Here is a 24,856-nt window from a genome sequence, read left to right as displayed (position 1 = left end):
CAGAGGATGACTTGGAGTTGGTTGTCTCCTTCTACCACGTGGGTCCCGGGATGAAACTCAGGTCATCAGGCTTGGTGGCAATCACCTTTACCTTCTGTGCCATCTTGCCAGCCCTCCACCCCATAGACCCTATCTCCGGGGAAGGTAGGAGGGTCTATGTACCACCAGCGGTGTGAGGCAGTTCATGGGCTACTCACCTTCTGTAGGCAGTATGGACAGGAGATGGAAGGAGAGAAAGGCAGATGCAGAGGGTTATTGGCTGGCTTGGTACTTACCACCCACTACCCACGAGGTCTGCAGCCCATACCACCCTCCCATCTGGCCAAGGTCTCAGCCCAGGGGTCTGGCTGCATGATGGTCCTGAGACCGCCCTTGCCCCAGCGACGTGTGCTGGGGAGAATCGGGGCCCGGAGGGGTGGCGCTGGAGTGGGGCTCTCACCCAGGACGCACTCACCACAGTAGAGTCCACCTTGGGGCCACCATCATCGGCCACCACTGTCAATGTGTAGAAGTCACCCTTCTCCCGGTCAACCAAGCCTTTGACTGTGATCACACCCTGTGGGCGATGGAGGCAAACATCGCAGTGACATCAGGCAGCGGTTCCATGCTCCAGCTGGATTCAACCATCTTCTCCCACCCCACCCTGCCTCCCACGTTTCAGTCCATCGGCGCAGCCCAACGTTCCCGTGAGCCTGCTGGCTGAGGTCCCATTGCTCTTACATCCCATCCAGATGCCGGCCGTCTCTTGTAGAAGGGTTCCTACCTCCCAGTCAAACAGGTCCTCTTTAGGTAGAGAGCCCAGCAGTACCCATTACTCCACCATGACACTTTTCCCACATCTTCTCTGGCTGCACAGACTCACATAGTTTTTATGCTCGCTTCCATCCCCTGCCCGAGAGCCCTTGTTCAGCTTATGTTCCTGATCTCTCCTAGGGCAAGACCTGGCACACTTCAGGCACTCTGAGTGGTTCTCATCTACCTTGGCCAGGGCAAGAAGCACATGGGCAGGCCACTGCATCCAGGTCCATACTAGTTGGTTCAAAAGGTGGGTTCTGCATGTGGAGGAGGCTGGCCCGACTCTGCTGGAACTCTGGGCACAGCAAGGCTGCCTTCCAGGAAGCCCAGGAGGTTGCCCAAACTGCCCTTCTGCACTGGGACAGTCCAGGCTGCAAAGCTGTGCCCCTCCGACAGATGGGCTGGCAGGGATTCATACTTTGCTGACAGTCAAAGGAGGGATTCTGGAGAAAGCCTAACTAAAGCAAAGAGGGCCAACCAGCTTAGGATAGCTACTGAAGAGATGGGAAAGAGTTAGATCTGAGTTTCCTAATAGACAAAGTGAAAGGAGAGATGAAATCCTGTATATAGTGGTAGGCTAGGAAATATGGCAGAATGCATATTAGAATTTCCTGGTAATAATAGGAGCATCTAGGGAGAGGAGAGGAATGGAAACGGGATAATTGACTGTGTCTCCATGCTGGAGCCTCCACAAAATCCTCTGACTTGTGTGTTGGGAAAGCATCTGGGCTGATAAATATTTGCAGGTCCTTTTATTTATTTTATTTTTGTCTTCTAGAGACAGGGTCTTACCATGTAACCTAGGCTGGTCTGGATGTCTAGATCCTCCTGCCTCAGCCTCCTGAGGACTGGGATTCCAGGTGCTCTTGAGGGGACAGGGTTATGCCAGAAGGGGGCATGGAAGCACCCAGAGCTTGCCTCTTGCTCTGCTCATCTAAGCAAAGTGTTTCCAAAATGGCTGTAAACAGCTACCAGAAGCTTTCAAAAATGGCTATAAACAGCTACCAGAAGCTTTGGAGGAGGTCCTGGGAACTCTCTTACTGCAGGTTGGTCAGGGAACACAGTGAATAGCTGGTGACCCTCACCTGAAGTGGGGCAGACTGACAGCCGTCACTACCCACCCCCACCCCCCACGGATCCCACTCAGTGGAGCTTTTCAGACTTGACCCAAATCTCAAGGTACCCAGTGGGCCCCAAGAACCTAGGGTGGGGGAATCCTATACATTTTGGTACCCAGAGAAGCAGCCTATGGCTCTGTGAATTTAGCAGGGAAAGTCTTTGGCTTTTCCTATTGTAACTTCCCCTATCTAATAACAAGGACACCAGACTGCTTGGCTTTCAATATAGTGCCCCAAAATACTAGAAGAAATGTACCATAAGGACGTTTAACTTAAGGAGAGTATCATGCATCCAGAAGGAGCTCAATAAGTGCACACTGTGTTGGGAGAGCCCCGCCATGCCCACACGCCTCCTTACCGTAATGGCATCTATCTTGAAGAGAGCTTTGGCCTGGGCACTAGTGTAGGCATCAAAGCGGTAGGTGATTTGGTTGAGGTTATCGATGGAATAGGCTTGCACCCGCACAATCTCTGTGCCCAGAGCGAGGTTCTCCATGATGACTGCCTCGTAGGAGGCATTGGAGAACTGAACAGCCTCGTCCAACTCATTGAGAAGCGTCACATAGACGCTGCAGAAGCCCTGATTGAAGGGGGGCGCGCGGTCTGTGGCGGACACGTTCATCAGGTAGCTGGTCTTGGTCTCGTAGTCCAGATAGTCCACAGTCACGATGAGCCCTGTGCTCTCATCAATCTCAAACTTGCCCTCGGCGCCCGACAGGATGCGGTAGTTCACCAGGCCACCGTCCCCTGCGAGAAGACGCAAGCCATGTAAGTCCCAGATTGGGGGTGGGGCTGCCCTGTGGCTTCTTGAGCTGCCTATACCAGGGGCTGCTCCTGAGAGACCTTGGCTGTTCCCTCCTCCCATCCCCAGCATACACTATCCCCAAAGATGCAGTAGAAGAGGGAGCAGAGGTCAAGGTGGATGGCAAGGCCCAGCACACCATAGACCCCCTCTGGGGCTTGATATTGGCACTAGAAGTGTGCCAGAGGGAGTTGGCTCTGCTCCTAGAGACTCAAAATTTAAGTTAAAATGCCTGTCTTGACGATTTGGATAAGCGGGTATCTTGTAGTGATGTTTTGATCTAAAAGCTTTAGGTGCCCTCAGAGCAGCCAAGCCTTTATTTGGTTCCCTGCTGGAAGAAACTCTTGGTGCCAAGGAATTGCCCATCCCCCTCTGCACACCACTGCTCAAGCAGGAGGCAGGCAGTTTGGGAAGGTTGGCAAGGAGACAGGCACAAAACCACTCAGCTTGGCGAGGGCACCCAGGACTTTCACCAGCTTCTCAAAGGGTTGCCCGTGCCAGAAGAGGCCTCCGCAACACACAGTGACCCTGACCCTGTGCTGAAGCGCCATTTAGAGAATGGCCCAGCTAAGAATCCTTAGCTCTCTGCCCCGGTCACTCATCCTGGGAGGCAGGTGATCTCCAATGCTGAGGGGGCATGGGGACTCTTGGGGTAGCTGATTAGAGGCTTGGGCTGAGCCTCTTTGGGGGCGGTGGGGTCGGGAGGAGCCCTCTCCTAACTGGGCCCAGGCTCCATAGAGGAGGCTGCAGTATTCTGGAATCTTGCCCCCTTCACTTGACAGTGATCGCTGTGGCCACTTCTAGGGCTTGGCAACCTCTGCCAGGTTGAGGCTGCCTTCAAAGCAGATCACTTCCCTACAGGAAGGATGGCCAGTGAGGAGACTTGCAAGTACCAAACTCTGGCAATCCCCTGTGCAGTAGAGGGTGGCCGCTGAATAGAGACTTAGGCCAAGGCTAGCCTTATGACATGGCCCTATTGCCTTTCTCAGCCCTTTCTGAGCCCAGGCCAAAGGCTAGCACTGGGGCTGGTAGGTCCTGGGATGACTAATCTGGATGTGCAAAGCGGTCCACTCTCCTCTGCCCATCAGAGGTTGGATAACTTTCCAGACTCCCATCCTCTTGAGTACGGACTGAATGCCACCCAGGAGCCCCTCCTGACCCTGGATGTGGCTACATGGAGGGCCTAAAGATGACAGGACCCCTTGGCCAGCAGGAGGGTCACCCTGAGAAATGGCTCCCCCGCCTGCCTTACCGGTGTCTCTGTCAGTGGCTCGGACGACAATGACTGAGGTGCCGACACCCGCGGTCTCTCGAAGGCCCAGGCGGTTGTACTGCTGTTGTGTGAACACAGGGGCCTCATCATTGACATCCTCCACATACACGATCACCTGCAGGGATGTGCCAGGGCTCAGTTCAGGGAGAGTGGAGGCTGGCAACCCAGGACATGGTCCCTGCTCCCTGTTGAAGATGCCCTCTGGAGGACCTGGCATTGTCTTATTTCCCACTGAACCTGGTTCCTCAAACAGGACCAGCCACAGGGCTGGTGCCCAGACACCTTTGAGTTCTGCATTGACCTGTAGGAATCGGCAACTATCCTGTAACACTTTAGGGTGGTCAAGTTTCTCCAGCACAAAAAGGTAATGTTACTAATGACTTCATGCCACACTGCTCCTGAGGTGGTTAGGAAGACAAAATATGCCAGGTATGGTAGTTTGAATGTAATTGGCCTTCATAGGCTCATAGGGAGTGGCACTATTAGGAGGTGTGGCCTTGTTGGAGGAAGTGTGTCACTGTGGTGGCAGGCTTTGAGGTTTCCTACACTCAAGCTATGCCCAGTGTGGACACAGACTCCTGTTGCCTGTGGATCAAGATGTAGTACTCTTAGCTCCTTCTCCTGCACCATGTCTGTCTGCATGCCTCCATGTCCCACCATGATGATAATAGACAGAAACTCTGAAACTGTAAGCCATCCCAGTTAAATGTTTTCCTTTATGAGAGTTGCTGTGGTCATGGTGTCTCTTCACAGCAATAGAAACCCTAACTAAGACACCAGGCTCATGGAAGTACTTAGTAAGTGTGGTGGTTTGAATGAGAATGGCCCCCATGGGCTCCCATGTTTGAATGCTTGGTTTCCAGTTGGTGGAACTGTTTGAGAAGGATTAGGAGGTGTGGCGTTTTTGGAAGAGGTGTGTCACCGGGGGGTGGGCTTTTACTTCTCTCTCTCTCTCTCTCTCTCTCTCTCTCTCTCTCTCTCTCTCTCTCTCTTTCTCTCTCTCTCTCTCTCCTTCTTGCATATGCATGTGTGCGCATCCTTGTGTACCAGATGTAACCTCTCAGCTACTGCTCCAGTGCCATGGTCAAGGACTCCAGATATTTGAATCATTAGTCCTCTAATAAAATGCTTTCTTTTATAAAATGCTTTCTTTCATCTTGGTGATGGTGTTTTGTCACAGCAATAGAAAAGTAACTAACTCCATCCAAAGATTAAAATGCAGCTAAGACAGAGGAAGGAAAAAAATGTGATGCCAGCAAGAGCAGAAGCTTGTGACCCCCACACAGCAGCCCTTTGAAGATTGCCAGGGCAGACAATGGTGAGCGGGGACTGATCCCTGGCTCCTGCTAGGGCCACCAATGAAACAGAGGACAGTTCCCCCTACCGATGGGGGTTTCCTGGTCCCCTCTCCCACTTTCCTGGGGAAACGTACTAATGACTTTCATGATAATCCTTGTCCTGGAATTGTTTTTTGGGGACCCTACCCCAGAAGGTGACCATTTTGGGATTGTGAGATTTCTGTGTGTGTGTGTGTGTGTGTGTGTGTGTGTGTGTGTGTGTGTGTGTGTGTGATGTTCCTCATTGTTTTACTATACTTTTTGAAATTTCCCTTTAATGAATGTGTGTCAGATACAGAAAAATCCTACTACTGAAAGGGTGTTTACGGAAAGCCGCGCCTATGAACAAGGATGGCCCCTCTCTTCGTTATCCTCCCGTACCTGGGAACGTCCAGAGTTTTCTGTAGACCTGAATCATGCTGTCTGGAAGACCATGGTGGAGGGGAGGAAAGGGACATCAGAGGGCAGATGCACAGGAGCTACCAGGAGTCCCAGGCTCTGCTTCCTTCCAGAGATGCGAACAGAGTTCCAGAAAGCGGAAATCATTTTCCCAAGATCTCACAGGGACAAGGGAGGCTGGGGAGAAGACAGGACTCTCCTGGCTCCCCACCTACCAATGCTCGGGCTCTGTGCTGGGGATGAGCTGGCCCCAGTGTAAGAGAAGCCCTTCTCCCGGCTCCCTAGAGCCAGGGTGGCAGGACCTCGAAGCAGGCTGGAGAAAGGAGGAAGTGGAGTGGGGTACTGAAGACAGAAGTGGGGTGGCCAAGATGGCCTCAGGGCACCTGCCTTCGGCACTTTGAATATACAGATAGCTGCCTCTGGGATTATCCCAACACATACACACACACACACACACACAAATACACGCACGTGCACATGCGCGTGCACACACACACACAGTTAGCAGGGAATTTACTGGACGACTCAGGGTGGGTGGGGTGGCAAAGCCAGGGGAGCAGAGGAGAAGAGGGATGTGGTAGCTAGGGAGGCTCACAGAGGGTTCCCTACTTCATTGCCTTGGGGTTCCACAGCCTGTCCTGCTAGCCGTTTTCATTTCCAGACACCTAGAATCTCCTATGCAAATGACAGCGTCCACCTCAGATCACAGCTGTAGTAGTGAACCTTCTATATTTGGCTTTGCCCACAACTTGTTGCAGAAGATCCTGGGTGTGGTGGTTGTGGGAGGAATTTGCACAGGCGAATTTCGGGAACTCTGTGTAAACAGAAAGGAACCCTCCATCTTTCAAAACGCCAAGCCCTGGCCTTTCCGGAGTCTGCTTGTCCTAATGACCTTGACTCCTGGGGGCCGTGGGGAAGAAACTGCCAATCGGACAGTGTGAAGGGAACAGGAGGGAGGGGGCCTGTAGCTTGGCCACATGTGGCCAGGCTTTCGATGGCTCTGGCGGCATTTTTAGCAGCAGAGACAGGAGGAAAGATGGTGTGTGGTTTGTGAACCCGAGAGACACAGCTGAACAGGAAATATAGGCCAGCTGAATTCTTGCTGAACACAAGGAAACTGCCAGCTGCCTCACGGAACCAGACTGCTTTCTGTCCAGAGTTTATGCACAGAGCTGCCATACCCTCCAACAGGGACAAGAGGGCAGGCGCGTGTGTACACTTCGGCATGTGGGCATGCAAAGGGCATGCGTACCCAGAGAGGCCCAGCATCCATAAAGATGGTGTCCCTCCTTGTTTCCTGGCCCTCAGGGCTGTCTCTAGCCCCTAGAGCAGGGATTACAGCCTGCCGGGCAAAGCCAGAGTCTTCACATTGCCATCAGAAAGGTCCCTGGCTAACCGAGGTCTCTTAGGGGTGCGGAGGCTCTATATTACAAGAGCCGTCAGATCTTCATGCCAGGGGGACAGCATCTGCATTCTTAAAGTTACTCTTTGGGGATGAGGCTGCACCTCCTGTCAGGGCTCTGGGGAGCCTTCTTGAGCACTGTGGTACAGAGGTTAGTATAGTGTAGAGGCAAGAGAACAGTCTGGGCCGCCTGCCTGGGGTTGAAGCCTGTCTATACCCATACTGCCACGGGATCCTAAGCCTTACCAAGTTGGTTAATTCCTTTTTGCCTCAGTCTTCTCATCTGCAGAATGGATGTGATGCAGGGACTACCTCAGAACTGGGTCAAGTTCTTCCTCCTCAGGCTCCTCTTGAGGACAGGGGCACATAAGGGGCCTGTGGCTATGGCTGGGTGCCTCACCCCTGCAGTGCTACACAGTCTACCTTTGATCTATTTTACACCCAGGGATGCTGCAAAGAATTTGGTTTAACAAGGTTGGTGGTGAAAAGTGGCACGTCGCAGCTACAGTGATCAGGTGCCAGGAGGAGGCTTCTGAGGAAGAGGTGGGTGGGGGAGGTGAGGGACCACAGAGAGGGCTGTGGTTAGGAAAGCCTGAAGTCCAGGGATGCAGCCTGAGCTGCCCTAATGTCAGCCACTCTGTGATCTGAACTCTGTGAGCTTGCAAAGGGAAGACACTGCCGTGAATGTGCTCATGGGCATGTGAACGAGAGCGTGTCATATGGGGAAGCACTATCGTCAAGACTTCCTGGCGTGTTCTCAGGAAACCATGTCTGTGTCGGTCACCATGCTCTGGAAGGATCCAATGCACCTGATCCCTCTGCTGTGTTCACTTGGACGGGTATTCATTCACCCCATAAGGGGTGTCAGGGGTGACTTGTCGGGAGCCAACTTTCTCTCCCACCTCCTCCAAGGTGAGGGCAGGAGCTGGGGGAATCCAGCTTTGGCCCCACTCCAACAGATCTGCATGGGGTCCAGTTCCTGTTTGGACATGTCCATCATCGGCATTTGGGGAAGTGTCCCTTGAGTGAGTTGAGTGACAGCTGGCCAGATATATTCTGCTCAGTGTTTCTAGTCCCAGGAAACAGCAGGTAGCGATGGACTGATAAGTTTAATTGATTCAGCAATGCTCATGTCTGGGTATAAGTCCCTGCCTGCTCTATTCCCACCTCCCTCCTACTCAAGGCCTGGGCTCTGATTCACTTCCTATGGCCTTAGGGCACAGGACCTATGGGCTGCTACGTGTGTATCCTGTGTATCGAGAGTGAGGAGGAATGTGCATGCACAGGACAAGCAGACAGGCAGGAGGCAGATCCTTGTGTTTGTGTGCCCATTAGAGAAGGTCTTTTAGCCTCAGCTGCCTAGTGTGTGTATGTGGCGGTGGGGGGTGGGGGGATGGGGGTTACAAAGAATGCATTTGATAGGGCAGCTGAGAATGGGATGGGAGTATTTTAGGAACAGTTTCAAGAGAAGCAGCATTGGATTTGGACCCAAAATACATCATCGCAAGCCCTGCTTCTGCCTCTAGACACTTCGCTGTGTCTCCATTTCCTCATCTGCAAAATAGTGTTGGTATATAGTTGTTCACGCTGTCTATGAAGTTTCCCTAATTGTGCATTGTGGAGAGCTGGATGGATATAAAAGATAGATCGGTGAGGATTCCTCTTTCTTCCTTTGGGACAGACATGACTATCACGGATCCCCTTCCTCAGCTGAAGAAACTCAGGACAAATCCAAGATCCCTGGCTGGGCTTGCCCAAGACGTCAGTTAGTACCAGAACCTGCCCCAACTGGTGGTCTCACCCTGACAGAGCTCCGCATGGGGCCCAGGTCATGGTTGTAGGCTTCCACCATCAGCACATGGGAGGAGTTGCGCTCTCTGTCCAGGGGCCGAGGGCCTCGCATCAGGAGCCCGCTGCTGATGTGGATCCGGAAGTTGTTGCCATGGTTACCTGTGTGGAGGAGCACATGAGATGCATGGGCTGGACTGGGAGGAGGATGTCTGTAAGATGGAGGACAGTGGGTTCCAGGCCCTATGGCAGGTTGGTGCTGCCCACAGGATGTGGGAACTTGGCTGAAGCCCACAAAATAGCCTAACGAGGGGTGCATGGGCCTGCCTCTTCCTTATATGAGGACTAGGGCCTTAGAAGGCCTTAACCCTTGTCTCCACGCCTCCACGTCCATTGAGGGTAGGAAAGCTTCAGGAAATTTCAGAAGGGTCTTGGACCCAAACCCTACTGTCTGTGGGTGAGTGAATCTAGTATGTAGTGAACCCAACAGGGCTGGGTTGGTACCCATGATCTTGGTTTCTCTCCAGGGACACACTTATCCACACTCAGCCCCTGGAGTTCTTCACCCTTGATCCTATAAGGCAGCAGATGAGTGGACTTGATGCTCTGGTTGTGGTGAGTGGCCCAGGAAAGGGTTCCGGATTCTAGGTGGCCCAAGGAGAGTAAATCCCCAAATAGTTTCCCTGGCTTCCAAGGTTCCCTCTGTCAAGGTGACAGCTTTGGGAACAAGGCCAGTATACTACCCTTTGCTTAGAACATATGTAACTTGGTGCAAACAGTCAGGAACCCCACTTCCTCCCTGGGCTCCAGCCTGTGTGTACAGCGCTTGGGCATCAGCTCTGGTCAGCCAAAAAGAAGCGTTGTCTCTGCGGGGCAGCGGCCATCCCTCCTGTCCTGTGGCAGCCCACTTACCATGGAGGATGCGGTACCAGACACGCCCAAACTCGCCCTCATCTGCGTCTGTGGCTTTCAGCTGAAGGGGAAGAAACAGTGGAGTTAGTCCTAGTCCCAAGGCAGTCCCAAGGGAAGCTGTTTTTGCAGCCCCTCTCCATCCCCAGGCATGTGTGTGCATCCCTTTTATTATCCACAAGGGCACCCTACTATCTGTGGTTTATGCTGGCACCAGGACCATCCCCTTTTCTTTTTTTTTTGAGACAGGGTTTCTCTGTGTAGCTTTGCGCCTTTCCTGGGACTCACTTGGTAGCCCAGGCTGGCCTCGAACTCACAGAGATCCACCTGGCTCTGCCTCCCAAGGGCTGGGATTAAAGGCGTGCGCCACCACTGCCAGGCACCATCCCCTTTTCATGGGGGATGCGGGGGATTGCTGTGGGATGATATTTCATCATCACTCTCTGGCCCAGACTGGAAGAGGCCACTCCATACCTCTATGATCCCCTGCCTGTGAGGCTCTTGACATCTTAGGAACATCACTGGGGTGACCGTGAAGCAGGGGCATCACTGAAGAGCCTACCCTAGCATGGGTGACGACATTTGAACGCTGCATCCCTGGAGCCTGACCAACTTGCGGACAGTTCCGCTGGAGAGTTTCCCGTGATCTCACCTGTAAGTAACCTATGGTCCTGTAAACTTAATACTTCACCAAGGTAGCATTGGGTGGAGTCATTGGTTTTATCATCAGTGCCCTATCTGGGCTGAAGAGATGTTTGCATACATCTCTCTGGCAACAGAAGTGGTATCTATTGTGATTTGAATATGAAATGTTCCCCCGCCCCAGGTTCTTATATTTTAATACTAGGTCCCCAGATGGTGGCACTGTTTGGGACGGTTGTGGAAACTTTAGGAGGCGGTGCCTTGCTCTGGAAGAAGTGGGTCACTGGGGACTGGACTTGAGGCTTCACTGCCTGGCTCTACTTCCCATTCACTCTCTGCTTCCCCAGGGTAGATGCCCTATGACCGGCCAGCCTCCTGCCTCAGTCACCATGCCTTCCTTGCCTGCTGCCATGATGGACTGGTATCCCTCTGAAACTGTAAAGCAAAATCTGCCCTTTACCCATAAGATGCTTTTGTTAGGGCATTTTTAAATCACAGTGGTAGGAAAGTCACTAAGACACCACCCAAACAGGGACCAGCAGACCGCATCTGCCATGGGTGATGAGATGTCCATCCGAGGCTGACCCACCTGGGGGGAGCCGGAAGCAGTCACAGCAGTGGTTACATGGCCTTTGCCGTGGGTGCTGACATGCAACTGAGGCTCAGATGTCTGCCCAGAAAGAACTTGCCTACGTAAGGGAGAAATTACAGTAGGAAAGTGACGCGTGGATGCTGTTGATTCGGCCAGAAAGATGTTGAAAAGGGAGAAGGGGATGGAGGTGCCAGCCTGCTGCCTCCCATGGCTGGCAGGATGCAAAGGGAGACAGAACGCAAGTTAGAGCTGCGATCAATAGGTTTCCTGGGAGGCAAAGACTTGGAACCCATGGAAAGAACAGGAGACTAGGGAGGAGTCATGTGGAAGTGAGAGAAATGCTCCTCAGCCCAATCTTTAATACAGGTAAAGGGGGCAAAATCGATGATTCAGCATTGAGGCAGAGGCCTTAATTATGGCGCAGGACAATAAACTATGATAACCAGGGACTACTTAGCCTCAGAACTGATTGAATCGGGAAAGACTTATTATTATTTTCGCATACATGTATGCAGATATGCCACGAGTGTGTGGGTGCCTGCAGAGGCCAGAAGGAGAGGGTGTTGGATCCCTGGGAATGACCAGATGTGGGTGCTAGGGAGCAAATTTGGGGCCCTCTGGAGGCGCTGTGAGTGCTCTTAACCACCAGGCCATCTCTCAAGCCTCAGGGGAAAGACTTTAAAACAAGGAATAAAAGAGCCTCTCTGAGCCTTATGTGTGAGGCCATGGAACACAGAGGCGGACGGGAACAGCCCAAGTTGTGTGGAACTAAGGAACTAAGGGATATAACCACCCGTTCCCCCTTGAGGTGAAGAGGGCATAAACTGAGATGATAGGAGAAAACAAGCCCCCCAGACAAGCCACTAGGGACACTTGGCTATGTCTCAGATTTTCGTGGCTAGCAGGGACTTGGGGGACAAAGAGGAATGGCAGGCATTGCTAAGGGAACTGGGCATGTGAGAGGTGGTGACTGATGGCCAGTCTGTGGCCTTGAGCACTGTGTGTGCCAGAGAGTTACAAAAGAAGTTGATTTACCTAGGGCTGGACTTGGGGCTTGGGTGTCTTCGCTGAGCTCCCTGGTGGAGCGTGACCTTTACGCTATGGGAAAGGCTCTGGTGGATTTAAATGATTTAGACCAATGTGTCCACTGGCTTTGTCAGGCGTTCAGGCAAGGATGAGGGGATGAGAGAGGGGAAAAGGGGTCTCGCCAGGTCACTCAGACAGCAAATGAGGTAAGATTGGTGCTGAGCCAAACGCATTAGGGAAAATATCGACAGAGGGCGGAGGCCATGCCAGAGAGCTTCTGGAAGGCTTTATGAGAGAGAAGGAAGGAGTAAATGATGAGTGAAATAGGTAAAAAAGGCAAGACCGTCCAATGAGTGGGCAGCCATCCTTTCAGAATAAGCTGTATACATTTCCTGCTTCAAGAAAGGGTACTGGGCTGGAGGGGTGGCATGCGCCTGCCATCCCAGCATCGCACGCAAGGCCAGGAAGACTGTCATAATTTTAAAGCTAGCCCGGTCTACATAGCAAGTTCTAGGCTAGCCTGGACTACAGAATGAGATTATTTTTCGAAAACCTCATTTAGATTTCAGTACCTTTCAGTAACTGGGTGTTGTCAATGGACAGTGACCAGGGTACTGGTCCAGAATCAGACAGTCCTTTAGCGGGCATGGCAGATGACCACATGGACCCCATCCACCGTTCACTGCCAGTTCAGTCAAGAGTCACAACCTATCTCCATCAAGGCCATCATGGGCAGGGAAACACATGGCAACCCCATGTCAGTGGCCCAGGATGAGGAGATAGGGTGGTTTATGGAGGATGATTGTGCATTCTAGAGTGACAGATAGGGTAGAGCCCCCACCCATGATGTGGTACCCAACACTGCTTTTTGGTTTTTTTGAGGAAACAGTTGACAACAGTGACAAGATCTTCCCATGATGCGTTGGACCTTGCTAACACTCTTTTGGTGCCCCCCTTAGCTGCTGAACCACACAACCACTGATACTTGTTTACAGTGGATAGTCATGGGGCTCCAGAGAGCATGCCCATCCTCTATGAAAAGGCCTCATTGTATAATGCCAATCCTGAGTGTCTTCCAGATTTGGATAAACATCTGGAATAACAGTAAAGATAGCAGCTAAAGAGTCTGAAATGAAGGTAAACCACATAGGTGGAAAAGGGCATGCCCAGAAGCCGTAATGATGGATTATCCCAGTGCTGGATGAGAGTTGTGGGCCAGAGAGGCCCCCGAGAACCCCCACATCAGATAGGCTATTGTGACTGCTGTTGGTTGCATGCCAACGTTAGGTGGACCGTCCTTATTGTTGAAGATACGACACATGTTGGTTGAAGAAAGCAGGCCAGGACAGAGCTGGGAGCTCCTTCCCTGCTGGCTGAACTTTGTAGTGCTACAAGGCACTATGCAGTCTGTTAAGAGAGAAGTCACAATCTTGCTCTGTTATGGACCCTATAGGGGGCTACATGGCCGGCAAAATGTGCCCTCTGGGATAATAGTGGCACGGCTGTTATAGGTGCTTTTCTATTGGACTTAAGGCCCATGCCACAGGGCATAACTCATCTTTGGCACTATAAATTAGGGTGACACCTCAGGGCTGGGGAGGTCACAGGCCCTAGTAGCAAGGCCACAGCTGTTGTTCTGTTCAGCGGATGTGATGTTCTCGTCAAATTGCCTCCCCGGCATTTATATTATATTCATAGATTATTGCTGCTGTCAGCCTGGGGCAGGAAAACCGTTTTTTTCCAGTGGACAGTAATTACTGAAGAGACTCTTGGGTGGAGCTGCTTAAAAATTAGGTGGGAGGCAACATCTTTGGGAGTCATCACCCATGGTGATGCAACTGTTTTTGAGTCATTTATGCTCCTATAAGTAATGCTAATAAAGTTATGGTTGACCAAGGAGAACTTGGGTAAATCATTTCTTGGGTTTGTTGCCAGTATTCTACCTTGAGTGAATATGTTCTTGTCTTCCTCTACACGGTCCCCCCAAAAGAGAAAGAGGTTTGTGTGGTGATTTTTGTGTTTCCCCAAATATTGTGCACCCTAATAAACTAATCTGGGGTCAGAGAACAGAACAGCCACTAGATACAGAGGCTAGAAAATGGTGGCACTCATGCCTTTAATCCTAGCATTCCAGAGGCAGAGATCTACTTGGATCTCTGTGTGTTGAAGGATACAGCCAAGCATGGTGACACATGCCTTTAATCCCAGAAAGTGAGCCTTTAATTCCAGGAAGTGATGGCAGAAAGCAGAAAGGTATATAAGGCGTGAAGACCAGAATCTAGAAGATTTTAGCTGGTTAAGCTTCTAGGCTTTTGAGCAGCACAGTTCAGCTGAGATCCAATTGGATAAGGACTCAGAGGCTTCCAGTCTGAGGAAACAGGATCAGCTGAGGAACTGGCGAGGTGAGGTGGCTGTGGCTTGTTCTGCTTCTCTGATCTTCCAGCATTCACCCCAATACCTTGCTCCAGGTTTGTTTTTACCAACAAGACCTTCTAAGATTCCTGCTACAGGTTTGTGCACTGCCATGTCCCTAGTCCCCGGCACATAGTAGGGCTGTTTGTGTTTTGTGTTGTTGCTTTGAGATTAGATTTCAAGTAGTCCAGCCTGGCCTTGAACTCCTGATCTCCCCGCCTCCACTTCCCAAGTGCTGGATTACAGGACTGGATCGCCACAACCCGACTTTTTATATATTTGTTGATTGGAGATGTAAATGACTTAGTGGCATGTCTCTAGTGAGAGACACTGAGCTGACCCTGAGTGAGCCCAGATAAAAGTCACATGCAACACGCAGCACTGAGACGTCTGTTTCCTGGTCCCCAGGATGCTGCACGCTCAGCTGCACCTGGGTCTCCACTTGATTTTCCCATGATCCTGTGGGTTATTCCAGGGTTGCTCTAGCACATGTCTCTCTCGGCCACAGTGATCAAATCAGTTTTTTTTTTTTTTTTTTCTTCAAGACAGGGTTTCTCTGTGTAGCTATGCGCCTTTCCTGGAACTCACTCTGTAGACCAGGCTGGCCTCGAACTCATAGAGATCCACCTGGCTCTGCCTCCCGAGTGCTGGGATTAAAGGCATGCACCACCACCGCCCGGCTCTCAAATCAGGTTTTTGTGACTGGGTGCTCAAAGCTCTAACACAAACTTTCCTGTCTTCACTCATGGGTCACACACTTCAAGAGAGAGAGGAGGACCGAAGAGGGGTCCTTGATCCTTGCAAAGATCAACCCAGCAGAGAGACTGGGGCCCCCATTTATCTGTGGCAAGGGCTCTTGTCCTTTCATTAGGGAAACACTGGGTTCCTACCCAGCGCTAACTCCGTGGCTAACTCTGGGCAGGCTATGCCTACCTGGAGCACAGCCCTGTCACCTGTTGGGAGGGGCCGTGCTGGGTCACCAAGGCTCCCTCCATGTTTAATAGTACACTGGAAGGCTCTTGTCCACTTCAGGGTAGGGAGACAAGGCTTTGTTTTGTGGTGAAGGGCTATAGGCCTTAGATGGAGCTGTGACTACTACCGTGACGCATTCTGAGACTTTGGAGCCCCCTGGTAGAGAAGCTGGTTGCCAGGGAAGTTTGGGATTCTTAGAGGAAAGGAGGGTTGTGGGGGAGGGTTGGAGAGAACCCGGTACTCCACTCAAACTGTGAGTGGCCTGTCCTGGGTTGTCCCTCTGTCCAGCGTTTTGAAATTTGAAAAATGCTCCTGGCCCTCACTTCTGCAGCCTTCTGGCCTTAAAAGGGACGCTCTTCTGGGAATCCCGGGAAGAGGAGGCATAGGGACCCTGCAGGGGAAGGGGGAGGCTGTAGGGCCCATCACTCCGGTTGTCCACCTCCTGCTGTCTCTCTGCTAATAGACCCTCTCCCTGGTAACCTGGAGGTTGGCAGGCACTGAATAGTCGAACATACCATTCAAATTTCCAAGGGGGATGGTGGGAGCCCCGGGCCCATGAGTCAGTTAAATCCGCCCCCTGCTATCACCAGTGTTTCTCTACACATGTGAGGACTCCCAGGAGACAGGCTGGAGTGAGCCACGCAGGAGCCTCCCCTCTCCTTCTTCCCACTCAGTTGCCATCCCTACGCTCGCCCCCAGTTGTGTCCCCCCACTCCACCCCCCCCCCCCCTCCGCAGGCCAGGACTCTCCCAACGAAACCAGTCCCAGCAGGAAAAGCCGGGAGAAAGCCAGCCGGTTGCGGGCCCGTAATACATAGGGACACAGTCGGCTGGTGCGCCTTGGACCTCCTGGGACCGCTGAGAGACCTTGCCACTGGGAATACAGACCTCCAAGGGTAGGCCTGAGGCCAGTGTTGAAGGACTGTAGAGGAAGCCAGTGAAGGAAGTGGGGAGACATTTACCGGGAACTTGGGAGGACATGAAGGTGTGCTCAGATTTGGGGAGTCCTTCTATTGCTCTGAGAAAAGAAACGAGGCCCAGTCAAGGGGAATGGCTAAGCCAAGGTCACGCTTTCTCTGTGGGATTCTAAGGGAAATAAGAAAGTTCTAGTGAGGGCTGGTAGAGAGGCGCATTCAGTGGAGGGCTCCAGTAGGAAGTGGGCTCCGTGCTTGGGGTTTAGGAGGACTTCCTCCAGAACCAGCTGTTCTTGATGGCTGAGAACAGGGAATCCAGCCGCTGGGCTTGCCTCAAGCTCTGGGCCCCTTCTCAAGCACCCCAGAGTCCCTGACTACCACCAGAGTGGCTGGGATGCCCAGGTAGAAGTGGCCCTGGGGCCTACAGCCTCATAGCTTCTCTGGCTTCTGAGCTAGTAGGACGGAAGCTCTTCTCAGCTGAGACTGCCTTTTCCTTACCGGGGCCACGTCCTGAGAGCCAAGGGACAGCTAGTTTCTTTCCATGGAGGGTGGCAGTGGGCATACCCCGTCCCTCCTCCAGCTCAGACTCCAGGAAGGGCTGATCCGTGAATGCTGTCCACTCAGAGGGCTTTCCAGGCCCAAGGCCTGAAGGGCGGAGGCCCTGAGCAGTTAGACGAGCACCAGACTTTCCAGCCTGGAACGGCTTCAAGGGCTGGGAGGGGCTGGGGTAAGAGATGGGTGGTAGGTGGGTGGAGAGCACTGGATGCCCTCCGTTAGCTGTGCCCAGGAGCCAGGAGTTAGGTCCCGGAGTTGCTGGTGAGTGCCCACCTGGGCCAAGGGCTGTAGGGGCTAAGGGGCCAGGGTGGCCACGCTCTCTGATTCCCCATAACTGCAGGCAGGGCCTTGGCATGACTGAGCCTCCTCGGTGGCCCTGGATTTGGTGCTAGAGCCCGAGGGAGATGCAAAGGAACCCAGAAAGGAGGAAGCTGCTCTCCCTCCACCTCAGGTGAGACTCAAGTTCAGTCTCTAAGTTCAGAGTTTTACTTGGATCTTTGGATTTCTCTACTGGGTTGTGCAATTCAAAAGCCATAGATGCTGGCCCGTCAGCTGGACGGGGGCCATTTGTGTGTTTAGATTGGCCTGTGTCGCACCTCCAATATTTGAAAATGGATTTCAAAACTTTAGGAATCAAGTTTATCCGGCATTTTGTAATACCTGTCTGTCTTCTTTGCTTTAAACAACTTCAAATTAGGTGTCAATATTTAAATAGCAGGAATGTTTGCCTTAAAAAAAATAACCAAAAACCAAAAACTTTCTTGCCTCAATTGGGGAGCCTGAAGAGCCTGGCAAAAATATTTAGGTCCTCAAGGGCCAGCTTAGGCTGTGGGGGCCATCCAGGGCCCCTCGGAGCTGCTTCTCTATCTTCTTTGGCTATGCATTACCCGCACTAAGGCCCTGGAATCATTCTCACCAGCTCCCAGACATCCAGTTTAGCCTGTCCTCTGTCTATGAGGACAGCCTGCGGCATTCCCCATACAGGATGGATTCTCTGAAGGGATAATGGAAATGTCTAGAAGGTGAATGATGCCACAGGGCAGGTTTCTGGCTTCACTCTGTCAACTCTTGACGGTTTGTATTTCCCGAGTGTGTCTGAGTGACTCAGAGAGGGCTGGGGATGATTGCTGGGGTCCCCATCCACCTACCCACAGCACCTTATACTCTGCCTTGTTCTTGGTTCATTAAGTGGCTTACTGGCAGATTCGGGCTTCGATTTGGGTTTTTAGGCTTAAGACTATATGGCAATTGCTGAGAGCCAATTATAAAATGCCAGAAAGCTTTCAATACGCTGTGTTCTCCAGAGCCACGGGGCAGGGGTTTAGCAGAAAGAAGCCCCGGGGTTCAGACCCAGCCCACCACTAATCAGCTGTGTCCGATGCCTCTCTGGGCCTCGCTGTACTAACCTGTGACAAGAGCATCATGGGAGCATGAGTGACTGCTCAGCCCCCATTGGTGTACTCCAGGTAAGTCTCACCTGTCCGTGCCTGGGGTACAGCTGCTTTGCCCTGATTCTCTGTCCTGCCCTTGCAGGTACCATGACCACAGGAGGCCCCAGCTTCCCCAGCGCTCCCACCTTCCTTATGACTCCTACCACTTCTGGGACTTACACCCCGGCTGCTGACCCTGTGCCAGTTCTCATCGCCCTGGCGTGCATTTTTCTGCTGTTGGCCTCTTGCCTGCTCTTCATGATGCTGTGTAAGCCCGCTGCGCTGGATCCTGGTCGTCAAGGGGCCCGGGAATGCATGCCGCATCACCCGGTAAGCCCCAGTGAGCCCAGGCTCCGGCTCTGGAAGCGCCTGGGCTCCCTACGCCGTTCTCTGCACAGCTTCCGGCGAGGCAGGCCTGCTGTCCAGCAGTGTCCCTCGCCGCCGCTGGGCCTTGATGACCACCGAGGTGACTGTGACTTCACTGAAGCCACCAAGATGTGATACAGTGCTCATCCCCACACAGGCTCACCTAAGACCATCCTATCTCCGATGGAGCCTGGCATCACAGACTGTAGGGTAGTGATACCCTGGACCCCATATCACCCTGGTATTTCCCTGTGTGTCCAGCCCTTGTTCTTTCCCAGAAGACTCTGGCGGTCCCTGCTTACTAACAGACCCTTGGCTCAAAATACCCACAGGCCTCTAGACCTTTACTCTGCGGCCCCGAGGTATAACTTGGGGCATCACAGCTTTTTTGGAAGCTAGGTATCTACTGATCCCAGGAATAGCCCTCTCTGCCCCTTTAGAAGCCTTGCTCATCTTCTAAAGGCCCAGCTTAGAGCAGCTGCTAAGAGGTCCAGACACCTCAACCAAGTGGGATGTTTGCCTACCCTGGGTCTACACTAGCCTGCATATCTGTGCTAACCTAGTACTCCAGAGAAAGGGACCCAGGGGTCCTTTTCTTGACCTTCCTGCCCCTTCTTGTGGATCTGGTTGGTTGCCAGCCAGGGGCCTGGCAAGTATCAAATCGTGAACCTGGGAACCTCCTTCGTGGCCCCCTGTCAAGACAGATTGGGAGGGCCTGAAGACATTAGCCTACAGAAGTTTCCTATATGCTGAGTGTGGTAGTTTACACTTGTAATCCCAGCATGCAACAGGCTGAGGCAGGAGGATTGTTCAAGGTAGCCTGGCTACAACGTGAAATCCTAATTCAAATGAAATCAAAACAAGTTGGACAAACAGATAAAAAAGAGGCTGTTGTCCAAGGCTAAGTGGAGGCTGAATCGCTCTGGTAGGATGCTGGCCACTGCCAGTACCGGAGGGGATGTTGCCAGTACTGGAGGGGATGCTACCTGGACTCCAAGGATGTATGGCAGTGGTATCATGTCTCACTGGGAAAGAGATGACCTCCTCTCAGATAGCATGGACCAGACCTCTCAGGACAGCGGTAGGGTCAAGACTGGCTGGCACTAGCTGTGTTCTATGTGTTATGGCAACAACTTCATCAAATGCCCTGTGGAAGCTGGTCCACTGCAGTGTGGTGTGGGCTGCTGGGAATCCCAGCCTTCTGTCCCATGTTCCACGGCCAAGGCCTTCTGCTGCGTCTCAGACTTGAAGATTGGGCAGAGGGAACCTAAGATGCTTAGGTCCTGTCCCAGAGTCAAGTGACCTAGGACCCCATCCCAGGGCTGCCCACCCCAGCCTGCTATAATCCAGAGTAAAGTCACCCAATATTCCTCAGGCCTAAGCTCTGGTTTTGCCATTCCCCAGATCCAGAGCCCTCACTGGCTCCCCTTGCCCACTGGATGTACCCCCTCTATTGTATGCAGCTGTACCCCCTCCATTGTATGCAGCGGGATCTAGGCAGTAGACCTGTTTAGCCTCATCCTGGCCAGACACTTAAGGCAACTGAACAACGTGCCTTCCCTGTCTATGGTCTAAGCTTTGCTGGCACCTGCACTGTGAGGCCTTCTTTGTTTTGCAACAGAACTGCCCTTCCGTCTGGAGCTCCTCCAGTCTCTCATCTGTCTTGGGGAGGCCAGCAGCATGCACAGTCTTGCCTGTCTTCTTTCCTACAAGCCTGAGAGCTGCGGGGAGCTACATCTTGTCCCAGCACTCACTGCATCCCCAAGGCAGCAGGCATCTGCTGTGAGCCTGACCCACACCGACTACCTAGCGTCCCCGGTGAGACCCCTAAAGGAAGGTGGTTCTCTCAGCATGGGCTCTCCAAGCATGCTATGGAGGAGAGGTCACTGTACCTTCCTCCTGCATCCTTGTGATGAGAGAGAGAGAGAGAGAGAGAGAGAGAGAGAGAGAGAGAGAGAGAGAGAGAGAGAGAGAGAGAAGACAGAGAATGCATCTTTGCAGGGCACTTCTAGGGCCTGGGGGAGAAAATGTCCTGAGACCCTGAACATCTGAGAAGAGGGGACAGCAGGGGAGCCCTGTGTCACTCAGGGACTCCAGGATGTGGACTTAAGCCTTCTGTACATAGAAACCAGCATTTCAGGGCCAGGAAGCAATCCAGCTTCTCCCCTAAGGGCTTTGAACAACGGCCCCCTTGCCTCTTCACCCCCTCAAAGCATCTTAGGCTAGACTCCCCCTTGGCTTGCTATGCCCTTATGTTGGGTGAGCTACAGGTTCTCGGGTACCTATCAGTGAGCTGGGGATGTCAGGTACTAAGTTAGGGTGGTGTCCCATTGCTTCATGGGCGGGGGCTCTAATTCTTTCCTTACCTGAGGCTGGGAGTGTGGAGGGACCCATTTCCTCCCTCCCTCTGGAAGTCAGCCACTGGACTCTAGCATGTCTCTGGCCTTCCTGGACTCTATTGAGTCAGCTTTCTGTTCCTTTCTTGACCATCCCCAGTGTTTCCCCAGGGAGGTAAGCACTCTTCCACCTCCAACTTTTCCTTCCCTCCGGAGCTGGGGGCGTAGTGGCGGGTCCAGCTTTGTTGAGTTTGGCTTACCCTTGGATTACGTGGAACACACTGAGTCTGGGGAGGTGGGCCATTTAGTCCCTGTCTTCCCCCAGCAACTAAGCCCCGCTCCTGATGTGTGTGGACGGATGTGTGTGTGTGTGTGTGTGTGTGTGTGTGTGTGTGTAGTATGCGCGTGTGCACACACTTGCTTCATTTTCAGGGTCATCCTCCCTCTGGGCCTCTTAGCTGCGGCTCCTCCTCTGGGCCAAAAAGCCCTTTCTTCTTCTGCCTGCTTTCTTCCAAGAGGGGAGCCTGGCCAAGAAGCTGTGAAAGCCGCTCTGTCTGGCCCTGTTGAGCCCTGGCTCTCTCTCTCCTTGAGTCCTTTCCAGGAAAGAGTTACTTTCTCCTCCCTGATGCTCTGAAAGGCTCTGGGGGAGGCTGAGGCGAGCCAGGGCCCTGTCCTCAGCTAACACAGATGGGGGCCCACTCTTCCCAGAAGGGAGGAGGGATCGTGTATCCCTTTTCTTGAAGTGCAAGCCACTTCCAAGCCATCCTGGATGCGCCCCCCCAGGCCCCGCCGCTGTCCCTACCCCTTATGACATGATGTTACTGAGCCAGTGACCCCAGGGCTGAGCATAGCCCTGCCTGGCCCCAGTCTGCCACCTGCCTGCACAATGCTGTGGCCCTCTGGGATGTCTTCTGGGACGCTGGCCTCATAGCTGCTTTGCAGAAAGATGGGCCGGTTGTCATTCACATCCAGAACTGTGACGAACACCGTGGCCGTCCCTGTGCGCCGCTTGCCTACAGGGCCATTGTCTGTGGGAGGTGAAGGAGAATGGGCATTAGAAGGTATTTAAGTACCCCAGGCCATCAACCAGAGTTACACCCACAGCAGCCTCAAGGGATGGCAGCTCCGTGCCCTTCCAGACCATCAACGACACTAACAATACCCAGGGCTGGCATAATGCCACGTCACAGATAAACTTCTCTGGCTCATTCAGTCCTCACAACAGCCTAGGGAAGCAGGCAGGATTCTCCTTCCCAACTCACAGCTGAGCTAAGCACGTCACTCATGAAGGTGGGATGAATGGTCGAATTTTCAGGAACCTGTGCGCATTGTTCATTTCATAAAAGGGGCTTTTGCAGCTGTAATTATGTTAAGACTCTTGAAGGGAGGCCAGTCCCATTATCTGGTTACCCAGGGATTAAGTGTCCTTAGAAGACAAGGTACTCTGAGCACAATGAGTGCCTGTAGTCCCTAACAGGAAGTCAAGGCAGGGGGATTGTTTCGAACCAAGGAACCCTGTGGCCACCAGACACGGAGGAGCAAGGAAGGATTCCACCCAGAGCCGTGGCTCTGCTAGCTCCTTGATTTTGAACTTCTAGAACCAGAGACACCACATCTGTGTTCTTTTAAGCCACCCAAACTGCGTTGATTTGTCCCAGCAAGCCCGGGGACCCACACAGGCAAGGAGATACGTTGCTACCCACTGTCAGAGCCAGGATGCAGTGAGGGGCAAGGGACATGGGGTAAGACACCTGGGTCAGCCACATCAAGGGCAGGTGTTTGCTGCTCCCGTCACAGACGATGGAAAGATGTGGGCCCAGGGACACCGGGCTTCTCATTTCTCAAAGAGACTGAACATCTGAACTTTGGAATAAAGGCTTTTTAAGAAAAATACTTAGTTCCCCACTAAGTATTATTGTTCCTTATTAAACATCAGGCTGGCCAGAGCAGCATGCCTACAGGATGGGCTTGGCTCTCTAACCTAAAGCATGTTGGGGCCCCGCAGAAGCCAGCCAGGGTGGAGAACTATACACAGGTGCCATGGCTCCACCTGGGAAAGCTGCTGGAAGTCCCCCAGAAGATGACACTCCTGCCCAGTGTCGTATGCCCCAACCAGGACACTCAACCCAGGAAGGAACCGGGGAGTTGGGTTGGCTGGGGACCCATGGTGACTTGGTTTTTCTTTCTAGTTGAGCACGTGCTGGGGTACAGGTCATTCACTCCAGGGTGGCCCCTTTTCCTCTTCTAGGCTCCGCCCTCTCTTCCCAAAGGCCCTGTGTCAGCTGAGGATGCTGAGCTAGGAGACCTTCACGGAGGACTGAACCAGAGCCCCGAGCTTCTGCCAGCTCTAGCCAAGGCTGGCTCCAGTCGGGTGATTGCTGGGGGATGTCTTTCTGTACGCTGTGAATATACGTTGTTCTCATTGGTTAATAAAGAAGCTGCTTTGGCCTATGGCAAGGCAGCTTAGAGGCAGGCAGGAAACCTGAGGAGAGCCAGAAAAGAAGAAAGGCAGAGGCAGAGAGACGTGCCCACTGCCAAAGGAGCAACAAGATGCCAGCAGATGGGTAAAGCCACGGAACACGGGGCAAAATACAGATTAATAGAAATGGGTTATTTAAGATATAAGAGCTAGCCTCACAGGAGGCCTGCCGTAGGCCATACAGTTTGTACATACTATTAAGCCTCTGAGTGATTATTTTATAAGTGGCTGTGGGACCGCAGGGCCGGGTGGGACCAGAGAAACTTTCTGACTACAGGTGATGGCTTTCTAAAAGGCAGTGTCTTCCCAGGCGGCACTCAGGATGGGCAGGGAACAGAGCAAGACAGAGCCAGCTGGGTGGGACAGTTGGTCAGAAGAGTGTGGCATGGCTCATTCCTGCTCACCCAGTGCTCTCCACCAACACTATAGAAGGGGATCCTGGGAAGACCAGGAGCCACTGGGGCGGGGTGGTGGTGGTGGTGGTGGTGACACAAGCCTGCCCACATCCTTCTCCCCTCCAGGACCCTGAGGGGCTTCCTACTGCTTAGAGAGCAAAGGTAAAGCCTTTAGTTCATGACTCGGAGCTCTACATCCTTCCTTCCCTGTTTGATTATAGCCTTTCCCTCCAGAGCATGCTCGACCTTGGGCTAGTGGCTAGAGTGTGCTGGGACACACTCATGCATGCATGCACATGCACAGATGCACACACACACACACACATGCACAGACAGACACGTGCACACATACATGTGCACACAGACACATACATGCATTTGCACAGACACATACACATACATGCACACACATACATACACACACACACACACACACACACACACACACACACACTATACCTCCCTTGTCTGCCCATCAGCACATCCTGCCCTTTCCTGGGAAGACCACACCTGACTGTCCCCACCCACTCCGATGTTGAGATGGGTGGGATACACTCCCCACCCCATCACCCTGTCTATAACATTAGAGATGAACAATTTACAGGCGTAACTGAGCACACCTCACTTCCCTAGCTATAAGGAGGTGCCCAGCCACCAGCATGGGCCAGATGAGATGAACCACAGCTAGTCTAAAGGCTGAAGCCAGCAAGGCTGGGGAGAAGGCTTCTCTACTGCTACACATGAACCTGGGAGGATGCTGAGCTGGGGTGGCTGTCATGAATGGCATGACATGGTCCAGAGAAGGACACAACCAACACACAGAGACAGAATAGCCAATGCAGGGAGACCAAGGTCCAGTGGTCCTCCCTGAGCCCTGCCCAGTCACTGCCCATTTATTTCAATTGTTGGTTGTTT

The 24,856-nt window shown here is 52.7% G+C and overlaps 2 protein-coding genes across 2 annotated transcripts in view; one reads left to right on the top strand and one right to left on the bottom strand.

Annotated features, from left to right (window-relative positions):
* The window catches only part of LOC131893821 (cadherin-23), a 309,989-nt gene that overhangs the window by 5,542 nt on the left and 279,591 nt on the right, over positions 1 to 24,856 (bottom strand). The window contains exons 27-32 of the mRNA XM_059243908.1: positions 21,947 to 22,095; positions 9,827 to 9,887; positions 8,928 to 9,076; positions 3,968 to 4,103; positions 2,272 to 2,660; positions 377 to 556 (exon numbers count right to left, since the gene is read on the bottom strand). Coding sequence (XP_059099891.1) covers positions 377 to 556; positions 2,272 to 2,660; positions 3,968 to 4,103; positions 8,928 to 9,076; positions 9,827 to 9,887; positions 21,947 to 22,095 — 1,064 coding nt within the window. The remainder of the gene's footprint in view (positions 1 to 376; positions 557 to 2,271; positions 2,661 to 3,967; positions 4,104 to 8,927; positions 9,077 to 9,826; positions 9,888 to 21,946; positions 22,096 to 24,856) is intronic.
* C16_21H10orf105 (chromosome 16_21 C10orf105 homolog) lies at positions 18,474 to 18,878 on the top strand. Its single transcript, XM_059281600.1, has one exon. It carries the CDS (start codon positions 18,474 to 18,476, stop codon positions 18,864 to 18,866), a length of 393 nt encoding a protein of 130 aa, XP_059137583.1. The 3' UTR covers positions 18,867 to 18,878.

The sequence above is a fragment of the Peromyscus eremicus genome, chromosome 16_21, assembly GCF_949786415.1.
Source record: "Peromyscus eremicus chromosome 16_21, PerEre_H2_v1, whole genome shotgun sequence".
NCBI classification, from domain to species: domain Eukaryota; kingdom Metazoa; phylum Chordata; class Mammalia; order Rodentia; family Cricetidae; genus Peromyscus; species Peromyscus eremicus.
This window is presented reverse-complemented; position numbering and strand designations above follow the sequence as displayed.